General features: G+C 42.9%; 1 protein-coding gene across 1 annotated transcript in view; it reads left to right on the top strand.

The window, feature by feature from the left end:
- fat3a (FAT atypical cadherin 3a) overlaps positions 1–27780 on the top strand; it is a 119782-nt gene that overhangs the window by 80032 nt on the left and 11970 nt on the right. The window contains exons 9-25 of the mRNA XM_053646524.1: positions 1709–1984; positions 3584–3794; positions 4093–8199; positions 13043–13239; positions 13343–13496; positions 13595–13828; positions 17099–17488; positions 20324–20538; positions 20750–20887; positions 22153–22296; positions 22419–22616; positions 22898–23122; positions 23227–23803; positions 25175–25309; positions 25587–25744; positions 25885–26329; positions 26893–27046. Of these exons, the coding sequence (XP_053502499.1) occupies positions 1709–1984; positions 3584–3794; positions 4093–8199; positions 13043–13239; positions 13343–13496; positions 13595–13828; positions 17099–17488; positions 20324–20538; positions 20750–20887; positions 22153–22296; positions 22419–22616; positions 22898–23122; positions 23227–23803; positions 25175–25309; positions 25587–25744; positions 25885–26329; positions 26893–27046 (7958 nt within the window). The remainder of the gene's footprint in view (positions 1–1708; positions 1985–3583; positions 3795–4092; positions 8200–13042; positions 13240–13342; positions 13497–13594; positions 13829–17098; positions 17489–20323; positions 20539–20749; positions 20888–22152; positions 22297–22418; positions 22617–22897; positions 23123–23226; positions 23804–25174; positions 25310–25586; positions 25745–25884; positions 26330–26892; positions 27047–27780) is intronic.

Below are 27780 nucleotides of genomic sequence, written 5' to 3' on the forward strand. Positions count from 1 at the left end.
GAATGAGTGAGTATCCTTGAAATCAGCAGATGAACCGATTCGACGTCGGAACTGATCCACACAGGGTCAAAATCACAGCAATGTCTGAAATTGTTTTTCTCGAATAGCTTCCTACTTGTTCGAAATGTATTTTAAGGGACAAATTAGTCACAAGGACTTGCTGGTGGTGGAGACATCCCCATCGACGCCATTGGCGTGAAGTTTCGCTTGGCTTGGATATCACTCCCCTATACGTGGTCCTTCCCCAAAACTGTTGCACCAAAGTCTGAAGCACATGATTGGATTGAATGTCTTTGTGTGCTGTAGCATTACAATTTCCCTTCACTGGAACTAAGAGGCCCAAACCTGGGCATTCCAGGATGATGCTCCTGTGAACAACGCGAGCGCCATGGAGACATGGTTTATCAAGGGTGGAGTGGAAGAACTCGAGAACCCTGACCTCAACCCCACTGAACACCTTTGGGATGAACTGGAACTGGAGCCTCCTCACATCATCACAACAGTACCTGACCTCAACCTCACTGACACTCTTGTCGCTGAATGAACACACATCCCTACAGCCATGCCTTAAAATCTAGTGGAAAGCCTTCCCAGAAGAGCGAAGCTCATATAACTATTAGAACTCGAGACTGTTTTGTTTTTTGGCTACCAATGATTTTTGCCGTCATTCATCAAGTAGGAAATTCTAATTAGTGTAATATCTCAAATTATTAAATGTAGTATTTGTATGAACTTACCCTGGCTAGCACCAGATGAACTGATTCCATATATTATACTGTAATTCAAGGGTATTTCAGGCATGCAAAGCACCGAGCTGCTGTGCGATTTGTCGTAGCCAGTGCACATCGTGCCTTACAGCCATCAGCTAATACTAGATATTAATAAAAGGCTCTATTTATACAGCACATTCCTCATGCTCAAGGTCGCTCGACAGATCAGTTTTTCCGAAGGAAATATCAAAAGTCACGCCACACCACACCACACCCCCTATCACACATCTTCTAAATACGACTCATTTTAAAAGCTAAGAACTACACAATGTAAGAACATACACTAATAACCAACAATAATAAAGAACAAAAAAGGGAAAACAGGAACTTGTTTTGAGTATGTAATTGTTAGCATTGTGCGGCAGTAGAAGAGCATATCTCAGGAGATGCTGTTATCGGAAAATAATCTACAATATGAAGCAAATCATTTTTATTTTTAACGCTAGAATAGTTGCTAGAATGTCATCAATGTTTATTTGTCTTTTTTGTTAGTAATTCCATTTCCTGTACACCTTTACCGTGTCCCCTTAGAAAGCTAACGGCTACGTGCTTGCTAGGTAGCTAAATCATAAGTCTCAGTAATTAGCTAGCTATTGCTTGGCCTACTCATTTACTTTACCGGTTGCCAAGCAACAGTGTTATTTATCCTTTTGATAAATGTACTATGTATTCACCTTCCAGTGTTCACAAAGTCAATTTGTACCAACACACACACACACACACACACACACACAGATGGATCTCCACATGTTGCCACTGAGAGCGGAGTGAGGACGGAAGTGCACGACTGTTTGCTATATAATTAGAAGAGCCAGTGGGGTCTCTTCACACACACACACACACACACACACACACACACACACACTTAGCATAGCGATACATAAGGTAACATATGTCATATCATGTTCATCTCCATGTATGTGTGTATTTTCTGTCAGGTTCTCATCACCGTTCTGGATCAGAATGACAATGCCCCAGTGTTCTCTCAGCCCACCTACGAAGTCATGGTTGCCGAGGACACGCCCCCGGATACGGAGGTGCTGCAGGTTTTGGCGTCGGATCGAGACGAGCATCATCGCTTGACCTTTGCCCTGTTGGGCAGCGTGGACCCCGCTAGCATGCGTCTGTTCCGCATCGACGCAAACACGGGTCACATGTACACTGCACAACGCCTTGACCACGAGACTAACGCACAGCACGTCATCTCCGTCATGGTAACGCTTCGCTAATATCTGAAATATCTGAAATCTGAAACGCTAGTCAACATGGAAACTCGTATTTATGATAAGTGTGAAATGTCGTACTGTGTCTCAAATATCGTTGAGCTGAAATGATACGTTTGAACGGACAAAATGGACGATTTTAAAAATAGAACCTCGTTGACAACGCGTCACAAAGTTGCTAGCTAAGATAAGCGTACAATATTGTAGCATGTTTGGGAGCTAGCTAATTGTTTGCTAGCTAATAGGCTCATTAGAGGTTAGGGCTTAGCTTACCTTTCTAGTTTAGCGCTAGGGTTAGTGCTGTACCTAACTCAACACTCTCAGCTAAACCCTGATTTGATACACCGACGCTACGTACACGCAAGCGTATCCTAAATGCTAGTTCTTGTCACGTTATTTAGTTACTTGTGAACATTTTGAATCTTTTTTTTTTTAATGTCACACTAGCACCTGGTATAATCTGGTAAGAAGACTTTTTTTCTTAATGCTAATTGTTTAAGTGTTGATACAGTTTTATTCTGAAATTCTGAGGCTGAAATGAGACAATTAGCTAACCTAGCTAGCTAATTGTCTGTTAGCTAAGCAGCCTGACGGTACACACATTTCACAGGAATGGCAGCCATTTTCTAAAGTGCTAGAACACAATTCCTTGACAGTGCTGAGTGTTCATCAGATTTACGTGAATAGCATTGTGTAATGACATAAAGCGTAAAAAAAAAATAAAAAATAAAAGTTAGCTGGATTTTCTGTCACATACCCTACAGCTAGCGTTTGTGTGCATCCTGTCAGGATTTAGCTGTAGCATGCTAATCTCATAAGCATGTTGGTAATTAGCTGATTAGCTATCAGCTAGCTAGTCAGATGTAGTGTCTTTGTGACGTTTTATAACACGTCTGGTTTTCCGTCAAAATGGTGTTTGGACAGGTTAGCGATTAGCTTCCTCTTTTTCCTCTAACTCTGTTTTTCTCTCCCTCTCTATCTGAGGTTAAATAAGGACAAAGTGCTCTTATCTGTCTCTCAGCTTTATAGCTCACTACCTCCCTCCATCTTTCTCTCCCACTCGTCTGTGTGTGTGTGTGTCTCTCTCTCATAAGATAGGACTCTTGCCTGTTTTTCTCTCTTTTTCCCCATCCTTTCTTTTTCCATCATTAATTCTCTATTTTGTTTGTTATCCCTTCCTCACTTGCGGCTGTGTGTACCTTGACAGTAAAGTGTGTGTGTGTGTGTGTGTGTGTGTGTGTGTGTGTACGTGTGCATTTGCGTTTGCGTTAATGTCGTCTCCCGGCGCAGCAATCTAATTATCGATCTGATCACACTCACTCTCTGTTTCAGCGCCCTTCTCTCTGTGTGTGTGTGTGTGTGTGTGTGCCTCATAAATATTCCCCGCAGCCTGTGAAACAGATGAAATGTGTTATTGTAATCCACCGAGAGATGTTATCTGTGTGTGTGCGAGTGCGAGTGAGTGTGTGCGAGTGAGAGTGAGTGAGTGAGTGTTATTGCTGTCTGTTGCTATTTCACTGAGGCAATAAAGTTTACTTATGCCTATTTCTTGTCTACCTCTCTCTCTCTCTCTCTCTCTCTCTCTCTCAGGTGAAAGATCAGGAATTCCCATACAGACGGAGTCTTGCGCGTGTTCTCATTGGTGTAGAGGATGTAAATGACCACGCCCCTCAGTTTACCATGGCAATGTATGACGGACAGGTATACGAATCTGCGGCTCTTGGCTCTGCCGTCGTCACGGTAACGGCTCTGGATAAAGACAAAGGCCAGAATGCTCAGATAACTTACAGTATAGAATCAGGTAATAATACAACACACACACACACACACATGTCCTTTCACGCCAAGTCTTGGAAACATGCTTACTGATAACTCGAATAAACTGTTATTATAATATCACTACATCTTTAATATAAGTAATAAAACATAATAGAGATTGTGTTTTCATCACAGCTGTAATTTGGTCACAGTAGACCTGCAAAATCTTATGTCATTTATGATAAAGCATGGCTCTGAGTGTTTTATTACTTTTATACACAAACAGAAAAAGTAAAGCTGCAATACGTTGTTTTGAAATATGTGTTTTGTTGCCTCTACAGGAAACGCTGGGAACACATTCCGGATTGATCCAATTCTGGGAATCATCTCAGTGGCACGGGAATTGGAGATATCCACCATTGGTCACTACGTGTTAATTGTAAAAGCCGTGGATCATGGCTCACCCGCTCTATCTTCCACGGCTGTTGTTCGTATTGCTGTGACACTCTCTGACAATTCAGGCCCCAAATTTCCCCAAAGCGAGTATCAGGCTGAGGTTGCTGAAGGTGTTTCAATCGGAACATCAGTCACCACTGTAACAGCCCTTAGCCTGTCCACACTAACCTACGAAATCCGTCACGGTAATGGAGGTCGGACATTTCGGGTTAATCAGTACAGTGGTGTGATCACAACTCAAAAAGTGCTCGATTTCGAGACGATTTCTTCATACGTGCTGATCATCACGGCTACCAACATGGCCGGCCAGTCGTCCAATGCCACTGTAACGGTTGTCGTGCTTGACCAGAATGACAATGCCCCTGTGTTCCAGCAGCTGCATTACCACGGTGACATCAGTGAAGGGGCAGGGCTGAACAGCGTGGTGCTGAGTGAATCTGGCGAGCCTTTGGTTATCCGGGCGACAGATGCGGACCGGAACCATAACGCCTTGTTAGTATATCAGATCCAGGAAGAGAATGCCAGACGTTTCTTTACTGTAGATGCTGGCACCGGTTCCATTAGAACCATTGCTCAACTGGACCACGAAAAAACACCTACTTTCTATTTTCATGTGAGTGTAAGGGACAGTGGACGTCCACAGCTATCAGCTGAACATCCTGCGGAAGTCACCGTCCAAGTGCAAGACGTTAATGACTGTGCGCCACAATTCTCCAAGGACTTCTATGAAGCCGTTCTTCTGCTTCCCACCTACGAGGGAGTGGAAGCCTTGAGAATCTCTGCTTCTGATCCTGATGGAGATGGTCAATCGGACCTCATCTACTCACTGACTGACACCAGTTTGGAGCACTTCGCTGTAGAGTCGAGCACTGGGCTAATCACAGTCCAAAACAGCACCTTTGGCAAAGACCGTTTCCGATTTAATGTTCGCGTGTCAGACGGACGCTTCTCCAGCACAGCTCTAGTGACCATTCTTGTGCGTGAGGCACTTGACAGTGGCCTAGCTTTCACACACAACATCTACAATGCTAACATTCAGGAGAACAATGCTAATGTGACAACAGTCGCCGTAGTTACAGCGCTTGGCAACAAATTAAACGAGCCACTACGCTATACTTTGCTAAACTCTGGTGGGAGGTTTCGAATCCGTCCCACATCTGGAGCTATAGAGACGGTAGGAGTCCCCTTAGACAGAGAGGACAAAGAGGAGTATGGACTTCTTGTGCAGGCAAGTCGAGAGGAAGACCGGCTACGTGTTGCAAGGGCGCTTGTCCGTGTACGTGTCACAGATGTCAACGACAATGCGCCCATTTTTGTTGGACTTCCGTATTATGCAGCCGTGCAAGTGGAGGCAGAACCAGGGGTGTCCATATTCCGTGTGACCGCTGTGGACAGCGACAAAGGTCCAAATGGAGAAGTCAGCTACTTACTGCAGGATGAGCTGGGACACTTTGAAATGGACCGTAGTAGTGGTGAGCTGAGATTACGCCAGGCCTTTGATGCCGATCTGTCCAGTGTGGAATACCAAATCCTGGTTTTTGCTCGTGATAGCGGCACACCATCCCTGTCCTCTTCTATCACCTTCCCTGTCACTGTTGTCAACCGGGCAATGCCTGTATTTGACCGGCCATTCTACTCTGTTAAAGTAAGTGAGGATGTACCGGTGTTCAGCCCTGTTCTGGGAATCAATGCCAGCAGTCCAGAAGGACAGGATGTTCTCTACACCATCACACATGGCAACGCTGATAGCCTTTTCTCTATTGGATTTGACACTGGTATCATCAGCGTTATAGCCCCTCTGGACTTTGAGGCCAATCCGGTCCACAAACTGATCATCAGGGCAACAGATTGCCTCACAGGTGCTAGAGCAGAGGTGGATGTCGAGGTGACCGTTTTAGACATGAATGATAATGCACCTGTGTTTGAACAACCAGTTTATAAAGCGGTAATCTCTGAATCAGCCATGATTGGAACGCCTGCTTTGCAGGTGCAAGCGACAGATAAAGACTCCGAGAGAAATGCAGCAGTTCGCTACCAGATCATCCCTGACCGCAGTAACAGCACAGACCACTTTCACATTGATAGTAGCAGTGGTCTGATCTTGACTGCTCGCACCCTCGATCACGAAACCATCCAGCGCTACGTTTTCTTTGTCAAAGCGACTGATCATGGCTTCCCTCCTCTTAGCACTGAGGTGCAGGTCATGGTTCAGGTGACGGACACAAACGATAATCCTCCAGTCTTCAATCAACTACTGTATGAGGCATCGGTTTACGAACTTGCACCCAAAGGGCACTTTGTCATGTGCATTCAGGCGTCTGATGCAGATCAGTCTGATGTAGACCGACTACATTATGGTTTGGTATTAGGAAACGAGCGATTGCTATTTGATCTGGACGCTTCCTCAGGGATTCTGACTCTGAGTGGACAGCGGCGCACGCAACGTATGCCCCCCGCCATCAGCCTGAACGTAAGCGTTTCAGACGGCGTTTTCACCAGCACAGCACAAGTGCACGTACATGTAGAGTGGGCTAATCTACACACGCCACAATTCACCCAGGGCATGTACGAAGCAGAGGTACGAGAGAACATGCCAGCTGGATCAAAGGTCCTTATGATTCGGGCTCAGGATGCTGATCCTGGACCATTCGGAGAAGTGCACTACGTTTTGCTGTCGGATGTAGCACGATACTTGTTTAGTATAGACAGCAATGGTCAGATAACGACTCTGGAGAGGTTGGATCGGGAAGAGCAAAATGAATTTGTGCTGTCAATTGCAGCAGTCGACACAGGAGGAAGAACTGCATATTGCCATGTTCGGATTGCAGTGCTGGACGAGAATGATAATGCCCCACTTTTCGATGCTTCGGAGTACCGTGCTAGCGTCCGGGCAGAGGTGGAGCCTGGCTCTTTAGTGACACAAGTGCAGGCTTGGGATGCTGATCAAGGGCTCAATGGAGAGATCAACTACAGCTTATACAGTGAAGCCAGTATTCAGGTCACAGAATTGCTGGATATAGACCCTGATAGTGGTTGGGTAGTTACCAAGGGCAACTTCAGCCCCCTTCGAGGGTCGGTGTTGTCCTTTTTTGTGAAAGCCTCAGACAGTGGTGTACCAGTCCGCCATTCTCTCATTTCTGTGTACATTCACGTGCTCTCAAATGATGCCCACTTACCTGTCTTCAGCCAACCACACTTCTCCTTTACAATTCCAGAGGATACACCCATTGGTCACACACTAGGAGCAGTGCATCTGCAGAGCCATCGTGGACAGACCTCTCTACCGGTCAGTTTCTCAACTGTGATTGGTCAGACTGTGGAGAGTAATAATGATGGGGTTTTTGTTGTGGAAAAGGAGAGTGGGATGATAAAACTGGAAAAGCCACTGGACCGTGAACAAACTCCTGAATTCCATTTTAAAGTGACCGCAACCCTGCAGCAAGGGCTCGTAGATTCAGTCGCTGTCGTAGATGTGGAAGTAAAAATTCTAGATGTAAATGACAACAAACCGGCATTTGAGTCCAACTCATATGAAGCCTCCATCGTTGAGGGACTTCCTGCTGGCACCAGGATCCTCCAGGTGCTGGCAGTGGATCCTGACTGGTCAGCCAATGGTCAGGTGACATACAGCCTCGCTCCACCTGGGCTTCTGGGTTCAGGAAGTGAGGATTTGAAGGATAGTGGGAGCTACTTTACAATTGACAGCACTTCTGGTTGGATTTCAACTCTAAAAGGCCTTGATCATGAACTTAACCCCATCCACAGTCTTACAGTCTGGGCATTCGATCTCGGCGACCCAGCCAGTCTGTCATCCTCGACGACAGTCGCCATAGCAGTTGGTGACTCCAATGACAACATGCCCGAGTTTCTGCAGCCACACTACTACGGCAGCGTACGGGAAAGCGATGCGCCTGGTGAAGTGGTTGCTGTGCTGAACACCCGTGATGATGACAGCTCTCCTAGCAACCGTCAGGTCACCTACCACATCACAGGTGAGGAAAGGAAACGGGTGTATTTGTGTGTTCATGTCTGTGTGAAGGAAACGGGGCGGGGTGGGGGACGACACGACTGTACGTTGGTTTGTTTAGATAACCTGTTATTGTGCGAGAAGGGAAATGTGTTTTATGAAAGTGTGCATATTGGGCATATATTATGTCATTCACTATGTATTCACAATGCAAAACCAGGTCTTATTATGGGATGTTAAGGCCCATTTCTGCATTCCTGCTCACACAAGCTGCATTTCATTATGGAGCACCTGCTTTAGCAGTCGCATTGGTGTGTTTCCTTGGTCAGCATTTTAACTGAAAAAGAACCGTGACAGACATTGCATTCAGTATACCTTTGAGCGTTATCAAACATGCCATAGCTTTTAGCGTGTTTGTTTATTAATATCTTACCGAAGGATGGATCCGGAACTATTGCCAACTGCAGCAATCTCAGAAAAAAAGGGTATTAATCTGTACCTTTCCTCGTTGCTGCAGTGGTACCCTCAAGTGTATACCTTTGTACCTTTAGTATACGTCTTTTACCTAGAAAGATGTAATATACCTTTAAGGCTTTGCACTTCTTAGCTACACTCTCAGATGCTAGCTACATACTGCATATTGTGGTATTTTGTTAGCAAGGAGTGTGCAAAGACTGGCCAAAAATGCTGCTTATCTAAGAAACTGCCCTCAAACTGGAGTGTGATGATTTTTATTATTATTTTATTTTTATTTTTTACACTAAGCAAAGCACCGATGCCCCCTACTGGTGGAAGAAAATAAACATTTATTTAACCCCATGGTCGGAGATGAAAGCGATGAAACAGAAACAGGTCTCTGCAGTGCACTCAGACTTTTGGATCTGAGACACACACTTCACTTTGGAGTGGAAACGAAGAGTAAATCAGTAACACACACACACACACACACCGCCGTGATGAACGTTCGATTGATTTGTGTACGAAATAACCACATCGTAAGAACCAGCTGTGCACCTCATCACACACTGTCAAACACAGTTACAATTTTGCAGAATGCCTTGCCTGGTGGTCTAGAGCTCCTTTATAGACAACAACACACACACACACTCACACACACACACACACACACACCTCTACTCACACACTCTCAGGTGCAGCCTGTATATCACTTTAGAAATTCATAACATTGCATTAGGGAGCTGCCATGGTTTATAATTCATGGGTTCCCGGACATACACACACACACACATTTTGACTGAGGCAGAATTTAGATTAAGGCACAGCCTCAGTGGCTGTAAACATTTTCTGAGTGTAATGTTATGAAGTTTCAACTTCATAACACACACACACACACACACACACACACACACACACAACTCAATTTCAGTTCTACGTATCTATGTGAGTGCTGTTCAGGCTGATACCAGAACAACGCTCTCTCTTTTTCCCCTCGTTTTCTCTTACGTCTGTTTCTCTTTCTTTGATGTTTAAATCCCTTCGGTTTCAGACGAACTCAAAGGTCAAACACTGACTAATGGACTCTTCACACCCCCTGACAGAAGTGTGATATAAACACATAATAGAGAAAGATGGAGTCAGAGAGGACGCGTGTGTGTGTGTTTGTGTGTGTGTGTGTGTGTGTGTGTGAGAGAGAGAGAGAGAGAGAGAGAGAGAGAGAGAGATATGTGAAAATATAAAATGAGAAAGTGACAAGGAAGAGAAAAAAGTCATAGAGATAGATGACGGAACAAGAGAGAGGAGAAGTGAAGAAGAACGAAAGAAAGGTTACATAGACCCGTGGTTCTGAAAGTGGAGTCGATGAATATCAAAGCTATAATGGCAACTGGAATATAATCTAATTTGAATAAAAATGGGTTCTTTGGGCCAACACACAAAGGCCACTTTATTAGGTATACCTGTATACCTGCTCATTCATTGGTGGTTGGTCCCAGATGGGCTGGTTTAAGTATTTCGGGGGAAAAAAACTGCTGGGATTTTCTACACAGAATAGTGCAAAAAACAAAAAACATCCATTCAAGAACGGACAGACTGGTACGAGCTGACAGGAAAGCTACGGTAACCCAAATAAGCACTCTTTACAACTATGCTGAGCAGAAAAGCATCCTAGAATGCATCAAACCTTAGCATAGGCTCTGTTCCTATTGAAGTGGTTGTTCGGAGTTTTATTGTATGCATTTAAATAATGTGTAACTTAATTTAAAAGGTCCTTGACTATAAAAAGTGTGAAAACCCCTGACATACTGTACAGTGGTGCTTGAAAGTTTGTATAATTTTCTAGATTTCTGCATAAATATGACCTAAAAGACCCCATCAGATTTTCACACAAGTCCTCAAAGTAGACAACGAGTAACCCAATTAAACAAACGAAAGAAAAAAGTATTTACTTATACTTGGTCATTTAATTATTTATTGAAGAAAATGATCCAATATTATATAATACTACCTGAAATAAATACAGCTAACGCTGTAAGTACACTGTGCCACAAATAAACAGGCTATAAATCATGCTGACTAACGCAGACGGAAGCACAATGACTGAGTCTCCAAAACATCAACACAGTTGGCGATAACAGACGCAATGCCTTATGGTAAAGTCTGTCCACACTTGGCGACATGCCTGAGCAGTTATTTCCTGCTTTTTACTCGAATAAAGAGAAACTCATAAACCTGAACGAAAGCTGACGTTTCAAAATCCGGACAAAAAAAACAAAACGTTAGAAATATTGTTTAGCCACAATAACACAATTAAATTAGTTTTTTTTCCGACTGCGCTTGCATGTTTCTACGTAACAAGATGGAAAATGCTTATTTACAGCTCTTTCTAATGTATTGAAACTGATGATTGTCAGCTTAGAGAAAAGGACAAATCCCAAACGACGTTTTACTCCCAACACCTTATCTAGTGCACTATATGGGTGATAGAACAGTATTTTCTGTAGTTTGTCTCTTGTGAGCGTGTAGCATCCACTGCCATTTTTGTGGCTGTTTTTTTGTTCTGCTGAGAAAAAAAAATAATCTAAAATGTACAGCCTATCGCCTTTTTATCCACATGTTACATTCTAGACTTTGTACTAGCTTCATTGGCAGATTAGCAAAGCAAGCTAACTGGACTAGCTGTTTACACTCAGCAGAAAAACAAAAAAAACGGTCTTTGCTACTCCCTTCCAAGCTTTACTTTTCTTCATAATGTTTCTAGACACATTTAGTGAGAGGGCATATGCTATATGGCAGGATAAGATGAAACAACGTTACTTATTTTAGTCGGTCCCTCCAGGATTTCCTGATGTTGTGATTGCAGAAATGAACCCAAAATCAAGCAAACTCCGCAATATTCAGAGGAGCTTGCGATTTATTTACAAAATCAAGCATTTTTGGCCGCAGCAATCACAAATTTTTTTTTTTTTACAATTTTGGTATCTTTAGTGAAGAGTGTGTCAAATTTAATGACAAATGCATTTTTCAGTATTATATTTTTATATTGATGAGGTGGTGTTTGTTGAGTTTTTTTGTGCATTCGTTTTAAGTTTAAATTTGTATAGAATGATAGATAGTTAGATATTGTTTCAGTAAAACACTTTGAGTTGTATACAGTAAATGTGCTAAAATAACTTAACTAAGGTTGCTTTCCCACTACACACTACACGAGAGACGACTAACCGGGTCCCAGTAACTTATAAGACCGTTATTTACACAAAATCTCTGATGAAATGTGGTAAAGTTGTGTCAGTGATGTCAGTCATGTGAAAAACTGCCACCATGAAAAACTTCAAGTGACTTTGCAATGTTCAATTTTTTTTTTAATGATTGTTGGTGAAAATACGACAATACTCCTTAGTGAAGCTGTGTCCCAAATGACCAAAAATAAAGGTATGTGTAAAGTTAATTTGTAATAACTCTGTTTGTGTGTGTGTGTGTGTGTGTGTGTGTGTGTGTGGTCTTTGATAATTGGCTGATGTCACTTTTGTTGACTCAGAAGAAGAAAATTATTAAAGAGCAAATAATTGAGCAAGTGACAAAGTGGATTGAAAGAGAGAGAGAAATAAAGTGATAAAGACAAATACCCTTTCTGTGTTATTAGCCTCCAACAGAATTAAATTGCACTGTTTATTTAGATATATATATATATATGTGTGTGTGTGTGTGTGTGTGTGTGTGTGTGTGTGTGTGTTACATGTCTGCATAAAAGCACACTGATTCGACACTTATTGAGGCAACTGTTTTAGATTACTGTGTTCCAATTTAATTCATTCTATCCATCGTTCTACTATTTCTGTGTGTGTGTGTGAGAGAGAGAGAGAGAGAGAGAGAGATAAGTTAATTCTCATTAGTGTTAGACCTTAATAACTTAAATGAAAATAAAAGGTGTGATTATTACAATTTATACTAATCAGCCTGGCACCACTGGCAGATTTTATTAATGCATATAGGGGTGTGTGTGTGTGTGTGTGTGTGTGCGTGTGTTTTATTGCCTTATGGGAATGACATCATTTTCACCCAGCAACCTCAAAGAGATGAAAGACGTTATGAGGACAGAAATGCTGGTGTCATTAGAAAAATGGTGTGTGTGTGCACGTGTGTGTGTGCGCATGTGTTTGTGTGTGACTTGTGAGGTGTGTGTGAGAAAGAAAGCTGCATTGCGCTTGTTTTTCTAGGAGGTTTCCTCTCAAAAATGTAATCATAGCTATAAACAAGACTAGCGACACGTTTGATTAGCTACAACACTAGCTATAGTAAATAGTGAACATGGTGTGATGTAAGACAGCCTAATAACAGTAGTGTGTTTTTTCTTCTGTGTGTGTGTGTGTGTGTGTGTATGTGTGTATGTGTGTGTGTGTGTGTGTGGGCAGGTGGCAATCGTGGCGATGTGTTCGCCCTGAGCTTACTCTCCTCCGATTGGAAGCTGTACGTGAAGCGGCCGTTGGACCGTGAACAGCAAGAACGTTACGTCATCAACGTCACGGCAACAGACGGCCTCCACGTTGCGACGGCAACCGTCCATGTGCTCGTCACCGATGCCAACGACAACAGCCCCGTGTGTGACCCGGTGAGACACGCACCAACACACACCGACACACACAAACCAAAACATGGACACAGTTACTTTATGTGCGTACATGTGCCTAATTTGTTTGTGTGTGTGTGTGTAGGTGGTGTACACTGCATCTGTCTCGGAGGATGTCCCTGTTGGAAATCTGATTCTCAGAGTGAGAGCGACGGATGCAGACACCGGCTCCAACGCACAACTACAGTATACGCTGTCAGGGGGCGGGGCTGAGGACTTCACCATACACCCTTACACAGGTCTGTCTCGTTGTATATCTGTCTATCTATCTATCTGTCTATCTATCTATCTGCCCATGATGGTGATGACGTAGTGTGTGTGTGTGTGTGTATTGCAGGAGAGATAAAAACTGCCACATCATTGGACCGGGAGAAAGTTGAGCGGTACTCTCTTGTTGCCAGGGCAACAGACGGGGGTGGGCTTTCATGTGAGGCGACTGTTTCCATCATGCTACTGGATGTTAATGATAACCCTCCTCGGTTTGGCTCCGCCCACTACGAGACCAGCGTTTATGAGAACACGGCTGCGAAAGCGCTACTCACACAGCTAAATGCCGTAGATCCAGACCTGGGTACGAAACACACACACACACACACACACACACAGAGTGCTGCTGCTGCAATGATTTCTAACTTGCACTGCATTATTGATGAGTTCCTGTGTGAGCGTGCAGTCCTTTGAGCGATCTGTTATGCAGTGTTGCTACATGCCTTCATTCACGTTTCTTCCACTACTGCCACTTTTCACTCTGCTCAAAAAGGAGCACTCCCTGACATCGTTATCTCCAGCGTGATCTCGACGTGCCGAACAGCTCGATGGTCGACTTTGAAGGATTTGAAAACTTACTAGCTGTTTTGTGTAGCGACCACGTGTGCATATGTGTGACATGTCCGAGAGTTTAACAACTGTGTCCTGAACATGTAAAAAAAAAAAGCCAAGAATCTGCTGAAAACACTGAGGTGATAGACCACCACTGTAGTCGCTGTATGCAGGTGCTGGCCAAAAGAGACCGAGGCCTACTTTAGGAGATGTTGTTGCTTAAGGGTTAGAATGCTGGCAAGATATTTATGCTGTGTTACTGTGGACAACATGCCTCCATTGATGGTGAAGATCCGGGTTTCGAGTATTACAGTTGGCCAGGATTTCAGTTTTTTGTTTGGGTTTTTTTTTTTAGATGTTTGACCCAGTTTTCTTGCAGATGCTATCAGCAGCATTCTTTGTAGATCCTCTCGGCTCAATATGTGGCAAGAGGCGGCTTTTGTACTGCCATGAAATCTCATTTCATTCAGCCAGAATCCTATGATGAAACTAGTGTTGTGTTTTATCTCTCGATGGAGTAGGATATGATACACATTGACAACCTGGTCTGGGTATACGGTCTTGCTCACTTAGAATCTCAGAATCCATCCCGCTTGAGGACCAACTTGTTATTCCACAACAACTCCTTGTTCACTGCAGAAAGGGTTTTGGACAAGTCGAGTAATACTACAAACAAGTCCTGATGCTGTTCGTTATACTTTTCCACCAGCTGCCTGGACGTGATAACAATGTCTACTACACTTTATTTTGTCCAAAAGCCAAATAGAGACTCTTGGTTGTACACTATATGGCCAAATGTATGTAGACACCTGACTATCACACCACCCATATGTGCTTGTTGAACATCCTATTTCAGACATCACCCCCTTTGTTACTATGAAAGCCTCCATTCTTCTTGGAAGACTTTCCAGTAGATTTTGTAATGTGGCTGTGTGGATTTGTGCTTTCAGTTATAAGAGCACTGGGTGAGGTCAGGCATTGATGTCTGACGTCGGGCGAGAAGGCCTGGTGCGCAGTCCACGTTCCTGTTTATTGTTCAGTGTGGTTGAGGTCAGGGCCACTCCAGTTCTTCCACTCCAACCTTGGCAAACCATGTCTTCATGGACCTCGCCTTGTGCACAGGGGCATTGTGAAGCTGGAACAGGATTGGGCCTTTTAGTTCCAGTAACACGAAATCTTAATGCTACACCATACAAAGACACTGTAGATAATAGTGTGCTACCAACTTTGGGCAAGGCTCATGTATGAGTGAGATGGTCAGGTATCCACAATCTTTTGGCCATGTAGTGTATCTATTCTGCAGAGGAACATTAAGAGTTCTTGCAGTGGACAATAATGACGTCGCTCTTCTACGGTACTTCTACTTTCTTTTACTTTCTATGGCAGCTCTGTTACCTTTGTTTCTCACTGGCTAACGAACAGGCGAAAGAGCTCTGGTAATTGGGTATGGTATGTCTGAGGGTCTAGCTCAGAAGGTTGCTAGAACGTTGTCCGGACCAGGTGCCTCTGATTGAATCAGAATCAGTTTCTTGCAGCTGTTCTGCAGAACCCTAGTTAGAACTTTTCCTGTAATGGATATCCTTCTGCAGTTTCTATAGACAGCTTTATCATCTTTATTTTTGTGCCAAATTTAAATATCTCTGAAGGATACAACCTTCCCCCTCAGACCTGGCTGATGGACAGATAAAGAGCTCCAGCTGGAATGTTGTCTGGATTGGGTGTCTTGTGAATTTTAATGGAGCTCCACTTTCTCCCTAGTTAACCACCTGTTGCTCCCCTTCACTCCTCTAAACAGGATCCACCCCACCACCCATGCAGAAGCCCCCTGGAACTTCAGCACAAATTCCCAGAGTACTTCCCCCACAATCCATAATCACTCTCCATACCACTCAGTTTAAAGGTGTAGCCTGGACTTGCAAAAACATTTCAAACCACTTTTAGAGTTTCTGTAAAAGTGAAAGGACAATGTTGCTCTTGTAGAACGGTAAAAATTTGGTAACATTGGAATCAGTTCTGGACTTGTTTGAGACGGCTTCAGACAACCTATGAAATTTTGGACTTGACCTTTAGACATGGTTTACAACTTTTTGAAAGCATGCAAGTTTGTACCCCCAGCACTTGCTTTTCTATCAGTTTGTAGTGCAAGAATAGTTCCTAAGACAGAGGGGCAACAATTGGTTGCCTCCTCTTAGGAGACCATCCTATAGAGCCCACAGCAGTCTTGAGATATCCTACTGATTTTGCCTGGGGATGCAAGAACCTCATTAACTATATGAGACCACAAGTACTGTAGGAGTGTTGGTGTATGAGAGGCTCTGTACTTGCAGGTGGAACCTTGTACTGCGTTCATGGTGCCTCCTAAGTGGTAATTTGCAAGTTGTGACCATGTCATTTCCAACCTCGGCACGTTCGACGTGCAAACTGGAAAAAAAACCGTGGATGCAACCGTGAAAGTATGTTTGCTTTGTCAGAATATGTAGAGCTCTATAAAAGCTACTTTAACTGCAATTTTACAGTTATAGGCCTGAGTGGCTACTGGTTCTGTCCTACTGTAGTGAACTTCAACCATTCATGCAACCTTTTGGACTGACATTGCAGGGGACTTTACACTGTCCGCAGTGCGGGCGGCCATGTTGACTAGATGTCACTCTGTAAAACAACTTCACGTCGAACACAGCATCAGACCATTTATTTACCTTTCCAAAGCTATCCTGTGGCAAAACACCTGAAAACCAGAAAAGGGGTTCTTGCACACATCTTGAAAATCTGAAAAGGCATAGGCACTCACTACCATACATGGAAGAGTACTGAAAATCTGGAAGAACACTATGGAGACAATGTAGTCAAAGGAAGACACCAAAGTTCTTGTGGGCATTCCCTTATTTTCTTAACGCAGCCTCCTGAACGCATCTCATATTTCACATTTCCATGACACCAAACCTGCACATGGAAAGCTTGCGTTACGCATCAGTTTTACATCGGTGACCTTCTCTCTCTCGTTCTGTCTATCTCTCTGCCTCAGGTGAGAGCCGTAAAGTAGTGTACTCGCTAGTAGACTCAGCCGAAGGTGTCTTCTCCATCGATAAGTGGACTGGTGTGGTGGCTCTGGAGCGGCCGCTGGACCGTGAGGTCCAATCCTCATACCTTGTGGTGGTACGGGCGTCTGATCTAGGTGTCCCCTACCGTCTCTCGTCTCTCACCAACCTCACCATCGCTGTACTGGACGTAAATGACAATCCTCCGGTGTTCGAGCGGCGTGACTACAGTGCCACGCTGGGCGAGGATGCAGCAGCTGGCACCGCAGTGCTGCGTGTCCATGCGCACAGCAAGGACATCGGGACTAACGCTGACATCTATTACAGCATCCGGTCCGGGAACACGCAAGGGCACTTCAGCATTGAAACGCACACAGGTGAGGGGACAAATCTTGTACTTGCATAATATACTGAAGGAGTGGACAGGTCTGGCTGTGTCCCAAATCCTAGCATACTAGCATGCTTATCAGCAAGCCAATATAGTCCCATTCTGTAGTTATAAGATGGGTATTGCTAGACTACTAGACATAATATTATTATTACAACCACTGTTTAGTATGTCTAGGTTTAGACAAAATCTGAGGTCATGGCATCTATCGAAAGTTGTAATATTGCTGAACTATTTACATATCAATATACAGATGTCTTATTCTGTTAGTCTGACAGGATTGCTGAGAGGATTTTAAGTCATATTTATAAATGTTCCTAATCTTCGCTGCTAAGATTGTTTAGCTAGCTGAACTGGCAGGATTTCTGACAGGATTTCAAAGTCATATTCATAAATATTCATACTTTCCACTGCCTATGTTGGTTAGCTGGCTAGCATGAGGTAAACCTCTTATATGACCTTTTCTATAACCTGACAGGATTTCGAAGTCTTATTTATAAAATGTTCATAATTTTAACTCCTAACGCTGGCTAAAGCTGAGTTAACCTGGCAGGATTTCTAAGAAAACCTCTTTATGCAATATTTTATGTGTAAAGGTACTCCTTGTGAGAAAGGATTGTTGTCACTGATAAACAATTGGGTATCAAGCTAGCATGGAATGCTTGCTATACAGTACATTATGTACGTTAGCATTTAGTATTATCTAGCTTACAATTAGTATTTAGTATTTGGCTAGCTAACAATTAGTATATTAGTATTAGCTAGCTAACAATTAGAATATTAGTATTTATCTAGCTAACAATTAATATATTATTATTTAGCTAGCTAACAATTAGTATATTAGTATTTTAGCTAGCTAACAATTAGTATTTAGCTAGCTAACAATTAGTATATTAGTATTTAGCTAGCTAACGATTAGTATATTAGTATTTAGCTAGCTAACAATTAGTATATTAGTGTTCTAGCTAGCTAACAATTAGTATTTAGCTAGCTAGCAATTAGTATATTAGTATTTAGCTAGCTAACAATTAATATATTAGTATTTAGCTAGCTAAAAATGAGTATATTAGGGTTTTAGCTAGCTAACAATTAGTATATTAGTATATAGCTAGCTAACAATTAATACATTAGTATTTCACTAGCTAACAATTAGTATATTAGTGGTTTAGCTAGCTAACAATTAATACATTAGTATTTAGCTAGCTAACAATTAGTATATTAGTATTTAGTTAGCTAACAATTAATGCATTAGTATTTAGCTAGCTAACAATTAGTATATTAGTATTTAGCTAGCTAACAATTAGTATATTAGTGGTTTAGCTAGCTAACAATTAATACATTAGTATTTAGCTAGCTAACAATTAGTATATTAGTATTTAGTTAGCTAACAATTAATGCATTAGTATTTAGCTAGCTAACAATTAGTATATTAGAATTTAGCTAGCTAACAATTAGTATATTAGTATTTAGCTAGCTAACAATCAATTTATTAGTATTTAGCTAGCTAACAATTAATACATTAGTATTTCACTAGCTAACAATTAGTATATTAGTGGTTTAGCTAGCTAACAATTAGTACATTAGTATTTAGCTAGCTAACAATTAGTATATTAGTGGTTTAGTTAGCTAACAATGCATTAGTATTTAGCTAGCTAACAGTTAGTATATTAGTGGTTTAGCTAGCTAACAATTAATACATTAGTATTTAGCTAGCTAACAATTAGTATATTAGTATTTTAGCTAGCTAACGATTAGTATATTAGTATTTAGCTAGCGAACAATTAGTATATTAGTATTTAGCTAGCCAACAATTAGTATATTAGTATTAAGCTAGCTAATAATTAATATATTAGTATTTAGCTAGCTAACAATTAGTATATTCGTGTTTTAGCTAGCTACCAATTAGTATATTAGTATTTAGCTAGCGAACAATTAATACATTAGTATTTAGCTAGCTAACAATTAGTATATTAGTGTTTTAGCTAGCTAAAAATTAGTATATTAGTATTTAGCTAGCAAACAATTAATACATTAGTATTTATCTAGCTAACAATTAGTATATTAGTATTTAGCTAGCTAACAATTAATATATTAGTATTTAGGTAGCTAACAATGCTTGCTAGATAGTATTTATCACAGACAGCTGACATGATATTTGTGACATACTTTAGTATTGCTAGTATTTGATTTAACATGTTACAGATGCTATGGTAACTGGGATAGCATTGTTGTGGCTGCTAAATGCTATGCTAGCTAACACTTGCTCTGGTGTTTGGATTGAATCTGTCCGATTGAAATTTGTTGGGCTGAAATTTATCCATGCTCATTTGACCACGGAAGTTATAGGACCACACACACACACACACACACACACACACATTTCATTCTATAATGCAATTCAGCTCTCGCTGTTCTAGGCAGTATATAAAGCTGAGATACAGACAGCCTGAGGTTGTTTGTGTCCTAAATCGCAGCCACCCGCCTCTACGCTCACATAATCTCGTTCCCACACACACATTCGGACACTTTTCAGCTTTCAGCTCACGTTTGCTCAAAGTTTCCTTAGGAATTGCTTTGCGTAGCTATTTGAAGACGCTACGCATGGGTGGTGTCAGTAACTACACCCTATTCACCACATCGTGCATTGTTTAGCTGCCATTTTGTAAAGCACTTTTGTGAAGGGATATTTGATATACTAGAGAATACCCGCACAGAATAAAGAATGCATAGTACTATTTATACATGACCTTTGTAGAGTGTAGAGTGTGTGTTTTAAGAGCATGGTGATGATGTGGTGTGTGTGTGTGTGTGTGTGTGCCCACAGGAGCGATCTCCGTGTCTCACCCTCTGGACTTCGAGACCTGTAAAGATTACTTTCTCACAGTAGAAGCTCGCGATGGCGGCACTCCACCCCTCACCGCTGTTGCCATGGTGAACATCAATCTCACGGACGTCAACGACAACGCGCCAATGTTTGGCCGTGACGTTTACAGCGCCATCATCAGGGAGGACGCTAACATCGGTGATGCGGTCGTCAAGGTAAGCACATTCTATAGAATTATTATGTGGAAAAAAAACAACAACCAGAAAGGGAAAAAAAGAACATGAAGTTTGGTGTAGCTTATTCAGTAGCTAGCTACGGTTAAGTAAGGAAACAATCAGTCTTACCGTTTAATCAACGGCGGAATGGCATGATTCAGCCCGACTCGGTTTGCGAGCTGTAAGTTGACATGCTGGTCTGGTTGCTTAGGTGACCGCCGAAGACATCGACAGCCAGGTGAACGGTGACATCCTGTACTCCATTGTCAGTGGCGATCGCGAGAACCAGTTCTTCATCGAGCCAGTGACGGGCCAGATCAAAGTCAACAAGCAGCTGGATCGAGAAACGGTGAGGAACAGCAACACGGTTTCCATGACAACAATCTCACCATGTCGGACACCCAAACAATTTCTATTAACGGTGCCGATAAGTTATTTTATTGGTATTAAACTGACCCTCAAGCTTGAATGTCACGGAATTCGTGAACCACGATTACGTGCAAATATACTTAAAATTAATACTTAAAAACTGAAGGGCAGGTATTAAATGATAATAAATTTCTACGAGTACGTCCGTGGCTATTATTCTGTCTTCATATCATGAACCTTTAACACCTTTAACCTAACACCTTTAATCAGAATTATACCTGACTTTCACTGAGTTCACTGAGTTTTATTCGCCAGGCGAGTCTCTTTCAGATCCAAACTCACTACAGGTATCGAGTGAAGAATTAAACACTCATCGGCATGCAGTTATAGGAAATGAATCAACGCCATTGAATGTTACTGTACCACTCTGAAATTAATTCATTTCCACTAACAGCACATCCTCGAGTGTGTAATTAAATCCCAGGAGTTTTGACAACGATTACAGACGACATTTACTTTTTATCCATTTATAGTTACGTTTCCTGTCATCACTTATTAAAAGTTATACAGTAGCAGCTACGGTATAAACAGCCACTCCTACGCCAGACTCTTATTTCTCTCTCTCTCTCTCTCGAAGTTTTGTCATGTTACAGTGAACATACTGTTACAAAGCACTGACACTGGAGACTCCTTCCATGAATGTTAAATAAATAAGCTGCTTACCAAAACTGTCGCCATATCAACTCAACGATCATGCATCTCTGTCAAATAACAACACTATTTATTATCAGTCCTCCATACAAGTGAACAAGCCGTTACTATAGAAACGATGAATAAAAACCCGTGATTTGCAGCCTGAACTAATGATGGAGCTGCTGTAATTAAAAAAAAAAATGAATCAACACCTTCTGAGAGAATTCAACAGAACAATTAGATTGCACGCATAGATTAGCCTCTTTATCTGGGATGTTAGTAAATCAGAGTCTATAATTGATTCATTTTTATTAAAAATCTACTTGAGTGGTTATAAATCTTTTGATCTTTTGTTAAAAAAATTCCCAAAAAATTCTCGCTGCTCATGGATATCAAACAATCCCAAAAACACAACACAGGTTTATCAAAAAAATATATATTTGTTAAAAATAGGTGTGCAACAATTATTGGCACTCTTTTAGTCAATACTTTACCTCTGTCTGTCTGTCTGTCTGTCTGTCTGTCTGTCTGTCGTCCTGTCTGTCTCCCCAGATTGCAGGTTATGCGCTGGCAGTAAGAGCTCTGGACAGCGGAACTCCCTCATTGTCTTCAACTGTGATTGTTAACATCGACATCTCCGACATCAACGACAACCCGCCCACTTTTTCTCCAGCCAATCACACAGCGGTTATTCAGGTACACTGGATGAGTGATGCACAATTAGCGCTAATAATGATGATGATAATAATAATAATAATAATAATAATAATAATAATAATATACAGCATCTGATTATGATTCATTTCTTTTATTTACAGGAGAATAAGCCGATCGGAACGAGCGTCCTGCAGCTGTCAGTCACCGATAAAGACGCTGCCCACAACGGCCCGCCTTTCCACTTCCGCATCCTCACAGGAAATGATGGGGTGTGGTTTGCTTTGGACAGGGAGGGGCTTCTAACTTCCAATCAGATGTTCCGCAGGTCTGAGAGAACGGAGTACGTCATTCAGGTTGAGGTGAGAGCAACAGCTGATAGTCAAGTTATGCCGTGTGTTAAGTTGCTGTAGCTTCGACAACAAAGCAATGTGATATAATATTCAAATTTATATTAGCTTAATTGTAATTAGTTTTCTGTAAACGTGCTGATCCAGTAGCTACGGTAGTTTGTGCATTCAGTAGTATATTCATGTGTGTATGTATGTATATATATATAATAATAATAATAATTAGTAGTTTAGACTCGGGTCCTTTGTTTGTTTTTGTTACTAATGTATCTCGACCAATCATGGTGCTCCAGGCCCATGATTCTGGCAGGCCCCCACTGTCGTCGATGACAGTCGTGCACGTGCGTGTGATCGAGGAGAGCGTGCACGTGCCTGTAGCGTCTCCGCTACACGTCCACATTGTCACGGTGGAGGATGAGTTCCCGGGAGGTGTGATTGGACAGATTCACGCCACGGACCAGGACGCTTTCGACATCCTCACCTATGGACACACACACCAACAGAACAGCCTCTTTAAGGTGTGTGTGCGTGTGTGTGTTATGTCTGTCGCTCTATCCCATTATTGCTTATATATTAAATACCGTGTACTGTACTATAAAGCCTCCGTCTTTCTCTGTCCCAGGTGAACCCACGTGACGGCCGCATCATCGCTCTGTCCGGTCTCGATGCGGGTCGCTACTCTTTGAACGCCACGGTGACAGATGGACGTTTCTCTGTGAGCGTACCCGTGAGCGTGCACGTCGAGTGGGCGTCAGCTGCTATGCTGCGTCACGCTGTCACTGTGCGCTTCGAGCGCGTCTCGCCACATGACTTTGTCTCACGCCACCTCACTGCTGTTCGCCGTGCCATCGCCGATGCCATGGGGACAGGGACGCCCGATGCCCTGCATGTGCTCAGTGTGCAGCCGGTGGAGACCACGGGGCAGCTTGACCTCCTACTGGCTGTGGAAGCTCCAGGGGGCGGCGGCTTCCTGGCAGCAGCACTGGTGAGCCAGAAGCTGAGTGCAGCACGACGGCGGCTCGAGCAGGTCCTGCGTGTTTCTGCTGTTCTGGATAAGAACTGTTCAGGCCTGGAGTGCGGAGAGGCACGCTGCGAACAGACCATCACTCTCGACACACATGCGCTGCTCACTTATACCACCAGCACCAGCAGCTTCGTCTCACCGCGCTTTCAACGGAGCGCACGCTGCGTCTGCACTGGTGAGTCACGGAAAGGGACCACCATTGATATAGTGCCTTGCAAAAGTATTCACACCCCTGCAAAATTAGTTTATCATAACACACAGTATACAGGGTTCTCCACTAATATTGGCACCCTTGGGAAATATGAGCAAAGAAGGCTGTGAATCTTTTGTTTAAAATATTCAAAAAAAATACTCTGCTCTCATGGATATCAAACAATTGCCCACACAACACAGGTTTATCCAAAAAAAATCTTTGTTAAATATAGGTGTGCAACAATTATTGGCACCACTATGAATTCATATGAGAAAAATATATTTGAAGTATATTCCCATTGATATTTTACTTTTTTTAGTACACCTGGGTGACTAGGAACAGGAAATTGTTCAACCATGAGTTCCTTTTTCACAGGGGTATTCCCTTAAATTCCCTTAGTCATTCACAACAATGGTTAAGACCAAGGAATATAGCTGTGATGTGCGGTCCACGGTTAAATATGGTGGTGGCTCTTTAATGTTTTGGGGATCTTTTTCTGCCAGAGGACCTGGACATTTTGTTAGGATACATGGCATCATGGACTCTATCAAATATCAACAGATATTAAATGAAAACCTGACTTCCTCTGCCAGAAAGCTTCAAATGGGTCATGGTTGGATCTTCCAGCAGGACAATGATCCAAAACATCCATCAAAATCAACACAAAAATGGTTTACTGACCACAAAATCAATGTCCTGCCATGACCATCCCAGCCCCCTGACCTGAACCCCATAGAAAACCTGTGGGGTGAACTGAAGAGGAGAGTCCACCAGCATGGACCTCGAAATTTGAAGGATCTGGAGAGAAATTTGAAGGATCTGGAGAGATTCTTTATGTATTCTTGTACTCTCCAACCTCATCGGGCATTATAGTTGAAGACTCAGAGCTGTTATCGTGGCAAAGGGACGTAACACTAAGTATTGACTGAAAGGGTGTCAATAATTATTGCACACCTATATTTAACCTGTGTTGTGTTTGAAATTGTTTGATATCCATGAGAGCAGAGTATTTTTGTGAATTTTTTAAATAAAAGATCAAAAGGTTAAACAATAAAGACAATTTTTCACAGCCTTCTTTGTGTAAATTTACCAAGGGTGCCAATATTACTGGAGGGCGCTGTATGTATAGGTATATACTTATGTAACTATGCAACTTTTACTTTATTTTTAATAAATAATTCTGTGAACTATTTACTATGACGGTTACTATTACTGTGTGTGTGTGTGTGTGTGTGTGTGTGTGTGTGTTGAGCTGGTATGAGTATTGGGACTGAAACCTGCCACGTATCTTTCTTGATCTCTCTCTCTCTCTCTGTCTCTCTCTTTCTGACTGCCGATCTCTCTCTCTGACAGACGGGCGATGTTCTGCGGTGTCAGAGGTGTGTGAGGACGTGGTCTGTCCCGATGGCATGCAGTGTGTGAAGACAGACAACAGTAGAGGACCGTATGCCTGCCAGTGCCCGCCAGGAAAACTAGGAGAGTGTGCAGGTGTGTGTGTGTGTGTGTGTGTGTACCCGTGCGCGCACATGTGTACATGCGTGTTTATTCATGTGTGTGTGTGCCTACTAAGTGCTGTGTGTTTTAAGTTTCTCAGTCAACAGACAACATTCATAATTTGTTGATGACATCATAAAATATATGCAAATTCATTTATACAAATTTATGCAAATCTTCTACACCTTAACTACATGTATGTATGTAGATGTACAGAGTAAGGGTTTCAAGAGAGGGGTTTACTAAACCTCTGTGTGTCTGTGTGCGTCAGGTCACACCTCTCTGAGTTTCTACGGCAACAGTTATATAAAGTACCATGTGATTGATGGCTGGAAGAGCGATGAGGTGAAACTGCAGCTCCGCATCAGAACACTGCAGAGTAGTGGAGTGATCCTGTACACACACCCCGCCCCCTGTGCCATGCTAAAGGTCCACACACACACACACACACACACACACACACACACACACACACACAGAATCTTATGTCAGCATATTATATTTCCTAAATAATTGCTTGTCACCTTAAACCACACCTCTGTGTGTGTATGTATGTGTTTGATTGACAGATGGAGGACGGATATGTCCAGCTACAGCTTGGCTGCTCCGAAGGTGGTGGAGTCCTCGCCATAACCAACCGACCAATCAGCGATGGTCTCTGGCATCACATGACCCTGGAGTTGGGTCGAAACTTCAGCAGCCTCTCATTAGACGACTGGACACAGCAGGCCCCGCCTGCTTCCCACCTCCCTGGCCCCGACTGGTCCATTTCATTGGGGGCGCGGCTTAGCGACGGTTTCCAGGGCTGCCTGGACTCGTTGGCGCTGAACGACGACGAGCTGCCGCTGCACAACAAACAGGCACCGGCAGCAACACACACACGCTCACGCACACACACACAGGTGGAGGTGACGGCGCTGGGCGAGGTGACGCTCGGCTGCGTGCTTCACCACGATCCGTGTGCACGCCAACCCTGTGCCCACGGAGCCGCCTGCACCAGCCTGGCCAACGGAGGTGTGTGTGTGTGTGTGTGTGTGAGTGTGTGTGTGTGTGTGTGTGTGTAACATTCCCTTCATCTTCAATTCGTCCTTAAGCAGTCCTCTTATTCACTACATATTCTCATTATACAGGATATAGCACGATGTTGTTGTGGTACACAGCGTGCTGTGTTGCGTTGGTGTTCAGGTAGAGGTGTTCAGTGTTCAGTTACACACTAAAGCTCACTTTTTCCAGCCACAGTTAATCATTTTCTCCCCTTCATGAGTGTCGATCTCTGAACACAGCTCTGCATACACACACTCCCAGCTCACTGGCTGACAGCTGTGATTATTATATCAGCTCCGAATATTCAGTGTGTGTGTGTGTGTGTGTGTGTGTGTGTGTGAGAGCAATTACTGCATAATTACTCTGCAGTCGTTTTCAGTGGACACCATTATTCTCCTACTCGGCAAATAATTAATGCACACTGCTTGTCCAGCTGTGTGTGTGTGTGTGCGTGTGTGTGGAGGATTTTCTGGTGATTAGAGTGTTAGAGTTGTCACTGTCTCTCTCTCGCTCTCTCTCTCTCTCTCTCTCAGGTTTCTTGTGTAATTGTGCTCCTCTGTACACCGGGCGGCGTTGTGAGACTGAGATTGGTGTGTGCGCGCCAAACCCATGCCGAAATGGCGGTGTGTGTAAGCCCATCGGCAACGCCTTCATCTGCAGCTGTAAGAGAGGATACACCGGCCTCATGTCAGTATATACACATGCACGCGCAAACACACACACACACATTTTAAATTACTGTAATAGTTAACGTTTTTCATCTATGACAAATATTACTTGTAATTACAAAAATTTGTGTATTTATGGTGTATTAATGGTGCGTTAATGGTGTATTAGTAGTGCTTAATGGTGCTATTAGCGCTTGTGTTAATGGTGGTGTTAGCGCTGGTGTTAATGGTAGTGTTAGAGCTGGTGTTAATGGTGGTGTTAGCGCTGGTGTTAATGGTAGTGTTAGAGCTGGTGTTAATGGTGGTGTTAATGGTGGTGTTAGTGCTGGTGTTAATGGTAGTGTTAGTGCTGGTGTTAATGGTGGTGTTAGTGCTGGTCTTAATGGTGGTGTTAGCGCTGGTGTTAGCGCTGGTGTTAATGCTGGTGTTAGTGCTGGTGTTAATGGTGGTGTTAGTGCTGGTCTTAATGGTGGTGTTAGCGCTGGTCTTAATGGTGGTGTTAGTGCTGATGTTAATGGTGGTGTTAGTGCTGGTCTTAATGGTGGTGTTAGCGCTGGTCTTAATGGGGGTGTTAGTGCTGATGTTAATGGTGGTGTTAGCGCTGATGTTAAAGGTGGTGTTAGTGCTGGTGTTAATGGTGGTGTTAGCGCTGGTGTTAATGGTGGTGTTAGCGCTGGTGTTAATGGTGGTGTTAGTGCTGGTGTTAATGGTGGTGTTAGTGCTGGTCTTAATGGTGGTGTTAGCGCTGGTCTT

The sequence above is a fragment of the Ictalurus furcatus genome, chromosome 17 (assembly GCF_023375685.1).
Source record: "Ictalurus furcatus strain D&B chromosome 17, Billie_1.0, whole genome shotgun sequence".
Classification (NCBI taxonomy): Eukaryota; Metazoa; Chordata; class Actinopteri; order Siluriformes; family Ictaluridae; genus Ictalurus; species Ictalurus furcatus.